This window comes from Salminus brasiliensis, chromosome 9 (genome assembly GCF_030463535.1).
Source record: "Salminus brasiliensis chromosome 9, fSalBra1.hap2, whole genome shotgun sequence".
Lineage (NCBI taxonomy): Eukaryota > Metazoa > Chordata > Actinopteri > Characiformes > Bryconidae > Salminus > Salminus brasiliensis.
Window position 1 is genome coordinate 5,245,177 of NC_132886.1, and position 7,089 is coordinate 5,252,265.

General features: G+C 38.3%; 1 protein-coding gene across 1 annotated transcript; it reads right to left on the reverse strand.

Annotated features, from left to right (window-relative positions):
- Positions 1-1,722: 1,722 nt before the first annotated feature.
- Positions 1,723-3,686, reverse strand: LOC140562217 (macrophage mannose receptor 1-like). Its single transcript, XM_072687673.1, has 4 exons — positions 3,512-3,686; positions 2,457-2,616; positions 1,813-2,175; positions 1,723-1,730 (listed from the first exon to the last, which is right to left on the reverse strand). Exons 1-4 carry the CDS (start codon positions 3,674-3,676, stop codon positions 1,723-1,725), a joined length of 696 nt encoding a protein of 231 aa, XP_072543774.1. The 5' UTR covers positions 3,677-3,686.
- Between the last annotated feature and the right edge of the window lie 3,403 nt (positions 3,687-7,089).

Consider the following 7,089-nt stretch of genomic DNA (forward strand, 5'->3'; position numbering starts at 1 on the left):
ATATAATAACATATATAAGAAATAATAATAAGATAATAATATAAAAGCAAACATTCACTAAATATAAAAACCAAATATCAAATCTGATGATTAGTACAGCAGTGTGAGATAGCAGTGAATGGTAGAGGTGGGCTGGCCTGTGCTGGGTGGCGGGGGGGGGGGGGGCAGAATCTATCACAACATGCTCTTTTACCTGAACGATTTAACAATCTTAAAACAAGAAAGAATCCAGTGTTGACCGAGTCATTTACCCTCTCAAGACCCTGTACAGTCAGTGGGGGGCTCATGTGACAACAGAAGCTGATACATTACAGAGAATCTCAGGCTTTGAGCAAAAAAGAGGCTAATAGCTAAATCACAAGTCTTATAGCATCTGGTCTAAAAATAAATTTTTGATCCTTAAAGAAACCAGGTTTTCCTGCAAACTGAAACAGTTTGGTGGTTTTATTAAAATGCAGTGTTGTACCTCTGGAGTTAGGGATTTCTTTGCTTCACTGCAAATGTACACTATATGTCCAAACGATTGTAAACACTCTTTAAAATAAGGCATTCGGCTATTTGGCGTTGCACCTTTGCAGACACAGATGTGCATATGCACACACAGCTTGTCTAGTCCATTTAAAGAAGTATTGCCAACAAAATAGGACTCTCTGGAGCAGGTAAACATCAATCTATTGGCACAATGCCTAATGCTAGTATTGAACTGTGGAGTATTGGAACTGTGTTGTCTGGAATGATGATGCTCCAGACAGTTTTTGGGACAAGTTGGAGTGCTATTGTGGAAATGCCCCAAAATAGGAAGCCTTCCCAGGACAGTTACTCAAACAAAAGCAGGTGTAACAAGTGGAGCTCAGACAAAGGAATATGATCTATTAGGCAGGTTTATTAAGTAAAAATCAATCAACAGGGGAAAATGCTGAAAGTTCAAAAAATTTCCAAAAGGGAACAAAAAACAAAAACTATTCTAAAACAAGAAGACCCAGAAGTCCTTGAAAGTCCACAGGATTACCTGAACAGTTTGCTCTCAAAACCCACAAAGACACCATCTGTTAATGCTCCACAAAACTGAAGGGTAAGGAAGGGCTTTTTTAAAGGAAAGGTAATTGCAGTGATAAGGGAAATTCAGGTGAGAGGAACACAAAGTGGAGCATTAGTGGAGCAAACTAAGATTCTGGCAACGCCGACCCCTGGTGGCCGGAATGTGTAGTGTGCTGGGGCAGATCCCTCTGAGAAACCCTGACAGCAGGATAAACTCATTTTAATACCCTTGAGTTCAGAGGAAACATTAAATGGACAGGTGTCCCAATAATTGGTCTATTGTACCCATGATTAAGAGATAAATTAGGTGAAAGAAGTTCTGGATCTCCCCCTTCTGGATGTTCATATGCATATGCAGACAATTTTCTATTGTACTCTTCAAGCTCTTTCATCAGATACACAACAGACCTTTCTTATATACTTTGTCTAGAAAGTCTAGACCTTTAAACTGTCTGAAACTCCTTCTAGAGGGAAGAGGCTCTATAAAAGAGAGAATGCTGGGTGAGAGCAGTCTATAATGAAATTCAAGGACTTTGATGGAGGCTAGACTTCTAAACTAAAGATAATTTGATGAGTGTATTACAGAATTAACACCACAATAATTAGAGAAACCTAACAGGAAAAGCTCCAGATTTCCAGTTCCAGATAGATCCAGTTACATTAGTGTGGCGCCTGAATCCTTTCCTAGAGATCTGTAAAGAAAGAAACGAGATTAAGAACTTGTTCCGTTTGTAAACACACATCAACAGGAAATTAGAAGAGTCCTGGTCTCACCCTGAGAGGCAGTGCAGATGAAGTTGAGGGTCTGAGTCTCTGGCAGACTGACCCACTGCTTACTTCCAGACTGCACTGCTCCAGATATTTCTCCTCCACTGCAGTCTTCCACTCTAGTACCGTTCCCTGGAGCCCAGTTCTGGTAGCAGATAGTCGACCCACTCACCCAGAACCAGAACCCCTGAGCACAGATGTGACGCAGACCCACCCACACATTAGCAGAAGTGGCAGTTTTAGTAGAAGTCTCCACCCTTCGCTGGATTCCCTCAGTGTGAACAGAGACCAGGTCCACATGCTTCTCTCTGCAGTATCTCAGAGCTTCCCACCATGTCTTGTTTTCTTTAATCAGGATGAGTGCAGAGTCTTGATGTGAAAGAGAACAGAGGTTTTGTCAGTTTGGATTCACTGTAGGTACTTTACATTTACATTTACAGCATTTAGCTAACACTCTTATCCAGAGCCACTTACAAGATAAACAGTAAAACCCTAAAAAGTAAAAACACTAAACAGTAAAAACAAAACTGTAAAACCTAAGCAGTAACCCCCCAAAAAGTAAAACCCTAAAACAGTAAAATAGTAAAACCCTAAAAAGCAAAAATCTAAACAGTAAAACAGATTTACTGCATTATCACCTCATTACTCACCATAGCAGACAAATGGATTATACCAATGGCAGGCTGCATCAATCCATCTGTATTCATGTGCACTATATAACTGCACACAGATGTCACCCACAAGGTTGTTCGGCTCTCCAGTGTACCAGTCACTGTATGAGAAGTTACTCCCATCTGACCAGATCCAGCTCTAGAGACACATTAACACCTGATCAGTGAACAGTTTAAATCACTGCACTCTCAGTTCTCATTATCATACCAAATAAACACACTCTCACAGTCTTACAGAGGGTTTAATGATCGGCTGTTTAAGTACTGTCTGTGTGTTAAATCACTTTTAGCCAGTTTAAAGATTTTCAAATTAGAAACAAATGTGTCATTAGTATGTGGACACTGTTTTAACCTTTAACCTAGTGTCTTGATGTAGTTTACTACACTTAGTCCATTTATTTGAGAAATACAGATGCATATACAACATGCTTTGTCTCTGGAGCTGTCACACATCCGCCAAATGCCTCTGGGAGATAATATGAGGCCTCATCGGATTGTGAACTCCTATCCACATTCACTCTCTCCAGAATTACAATGAGTGACACCTGTGCCTTAGATCATATGATTCTCTACACACAGTATTTAAGCCCGGGATTTAGACAAGGCTTTTGCGAGCGACTGAATCCTATTTTGGTGATCTGCTGACCGTTATTGATGTATGTGTATTTGCGTTTATGACCTTTTCCTTTGTTTTTCCACTTTGCCTTTTGTCTTTTTCCTTTAGATTGTTTGCCTGTGTTCTGATTACTGGATTACCCTTTGCTTGTATTTTGGACTATGATGTTGCCTTTATCCTTGTGGACGGTTTGCAATGTGTGATGTATGTACTTTTGATTTTCATCTGGAACTAACCTTGGCTTGTGTATTGACTACAAACTTGGATCATGTTTATTCTAGTAAAACCTCCTTTGTATTTTACATGTATGCGAGTCTGACCCTGTTTGGCACCTTACAGGAGCTTTGCATAAATGATGAACATTTTAAATAAATAAACTTAGTTTCTTTCTAATATCCAAATGTTCACAACTGCTTACTCTGTTGTTCTCTCCAGGTTTCTGTCTCAGTCCTATCCAGAAAATTCCTGTTGTCCCGTTGAGAGCAGCTTTTACAGCGTTCATTTCCTCCTGGTTCTCAGTGGTGGCCAGATCAGTGAACTTCTCTCTGCAGTATTTCTGAGCTACAGTCCAGTTCTTATTCATTTTCACCACATGAAACTGACGAGTCCCACACAAGGAGAGAGTCCACAGAGCTGTAGGGGTTAAAGCTCTCATCAGCATGGCAGTACAGTAATGAACCAGCAGAGAGTTTTACAGATGATCATGAACTCCACTGACCTGAGAAAAGCAGGATACCATGCAGTGCTGAACTCATGACCGTGGAGAACTACAGAGAGAGAGATCAGACGTTCAACAGTAGATTAGTTTTTACAGTCCATACATTAGATCATTTAATTAGATCTTTTTCAATATTTTTAATAAACTTTTTTTAATAACGTCTTCTTCTTACAATGTAAGCGTAAGACTGTATAGGTGAGGAAAAGTCATTAGTATGTCATTAGTATGCTCTGTGAGTGTGTGTTGTGAGTATTTCAACACTTAAAAAGTTAATTGACATAAATAGTCCATTATACACACATGGACAAAATTGTTGGTACCCCTCGGTAATGAAAGAAAAACCCACAATGGTCACAGAAATAACTTGAATCTGCCAAAAGTAATAATAAATAGAAAATGAACAAATGTAAATCCGACATTGAACCATGCTTCAACAGAATTATTTTTTTTTAAATAAACTCATGAAACAGGCCTGGAAAGAAATCATGGTACCCTTAACTTAATATTTTGTTGCACAACCTTTTGAGGCAATCACTGCAATCAAATGATTCTTGTAACTGTCAATGAGACTTCTGCACCTCTCAGCAGGTATTTTGACCCACTCCTCATGAGTAAACTGCTCCAGTTGTCTCATGTTTGAAGGGTGCCTTTTCCAGATGGCATGTTTCAGCTCCTTCCAAAGATGATCAGTAGGATTTAGGTCAGGGCTCATAGAAGGCCACTTCAGAATAGTCCAATGTTATGCAATACTCTTAGCCATTCTTGGGTGTTTTTAGTTGTGTGTTTTGGGTCATTATCCTGTTGCAAGTCCCATGATCTGCGACTGAGACCAAGCTTTCTGACACTGGGCAGCACATTTCTCTCTAGAATCCTTTGATAGTCTTGAGATTTCATTGTACCCTGCACAGATTCAAGACACCCTGTGCCAAATGCAGCAAAGCAGCCCCAGAACATAACAGAGCCTCCTCCATGTTTCACAGTGGGGACAGTGTTCTTTTCTTGATATGCTTTATTTTTCCATCTGTGAACATAGAGCTGATGTGCCTTGTCAAAAAGTTCCATCCTCCAATTTTCCTCCTACGGCCACGTCCAGGGATGTTGGCTAAAGTCCCATGGATATTAAATTTCTGAATAATATGTGCAACTGTAGTCACATTAACATCAAGTTGCTTGGAGATGATCTTATAACCTTTACTTTTAACATGCTTGTCTATACTTGTTTTTCTAATCTCCTGAGACAACGGTTTCCTTTGCTTCCACTGGTCTGTGTTGAGTGTTGAGCCGTCAGCGTGGGTCGCCTTGCTTGGACGTGGGTAACCTGAGAATCCAGTCAGGAAGCAAGTGAGCCTTGCTAGTCACGAGAGTAGCAGGGAGACCTACTCCTGAAAGTGGGTAAAAAAACAGAGCTGACCTGAACACACCGGAAACATGCGAGGAACCTCAGGGCGTCCTAGAGGTTCCAGATATTTTAATTCTTGGCAGCGAACAACGGTGTTGAGGCTCCTTAAAGACCCGCAGTATCAGGTGTAACACATGAACCAAACAAATGAACGAAGAACGATCACAACTGAATAGAACCAAACACACATGAACACAAATGAACATTAATCAACTCAACTGAACAGAACCAAACACGCATGAACATAAACAAGGTGGAACTAAGGCGGAAGTCCTTATTTGGGCCTGTGGGTGGCGGCTCGGGTTCCCTGCGAGGGAGGGTGCAATAAGGAGGACCTGACAACTATGAAGTATACTTTTAGTTAAAATGTAGTTCATTTTAATAGAATATACTTAAATTGAATATACTTATATATAAAAAAAACACCTGAAATGTCACATGAAATATATACATTTACTTTAATCCAAATAAGTCTGACATGCTAAAACTGGATTTTTTTCAAATATAATATTATATAATATTCTAATATTAAAAATTGTTTTGTGTTCTGTGAACATTTCTGATCATTAGCTTAAAAACAGCACACAAAAAAATAAACTGCTCTGATGCTGGATTTAATAATTTCTCTTACATTGATGTTTCTCAACAAGTCCAGTAACTGAGTCAGCTGTGCAGCTGTGCTGTGCAACTTTTCCATTGGCTGCTGGCACCATCTATTTACATACTGTACTATTTACTACATGTGAAGTGACTCTCCTCCGATTGCCTTGAAATCTGCGTAGTGTTGAATCTGCCTGGCCTCGGTGCTGAAGGCTATGAAAGCAAGTTGCCCCTTGCTCATCATGTTGGCTGAATGCCAACTGATGGACTAATTATTTTATTATTATTTTATTTTATATTTTAATACACTCAGTGTATAATAGTAATGCAGTTGTAATGCATATTACATTAGTTTTAATTTCACTTTCATTTAATGTAAAATATGGGTTTAAATACGCAGTCATATGTTTAAAGTATCTGAGCGATACTGCCCCTTACAAAGGCCCTTACAAATGTTCGAGTTTGAGTGTATTTACCAACTATGCTTTATGTATTAGATACAGTAATATCAATGCACTAGTAGTATTTTGGAAGTGTACTATATGAAATTTAGGGACTAAATTTACACTGTGAACTTATAGGTGCTGGTTATATACTTCTAGCCGATTTTTCCATTTATTAAAGTGTATATTTAAGTATATTTTAGACAACTAGTTTAAGTTTTATTTTGTGCTGACACTGTACTAAAAGTAAACATATATTTTGATGGTCAAATTCTTCTATCCCACCTTTTAGTTTATAAAAGTACACTATAAACTACTAGTTTCATAGTTTTTACTGCATTTTTACAGCAGATTTGTCAGTATAAGCCAAGTACACATATGTAAAACTTTCACACAGCATGTTCATTTATCTGAGGATTCAACAATAATGAAATAAGAATTGACTGCTGACCCTGCAATTAACTCTGGGAGGCTCCTGTGTGAAGAGAAGCCAATGCCTTACCATGACGTCTAGTTCAGCTTCATATTACTGTTTGGTACTCTGTTATACATCAATCACATTAATGCCTAATAACATTAATGCATAATACTGCATGAGTAACATTAATTAATCTAATTAATCTTATTTGCAATGTGAGAATAATAATTTAGATTGAAACTAAAAGTACAATTCTTTAATTTTTGTTCTGATAGTGATGATGTTTAGAAAATACAGAGGTACTGGATTTTTATCAAGAACAATAAAATATGATTATATAAATATTAAAAAAAATATTCAGTCTGGCCAAGTCTTTACATTTTAAAGGTTTTTCTTACTTCAACTGTGAAAAATGTCT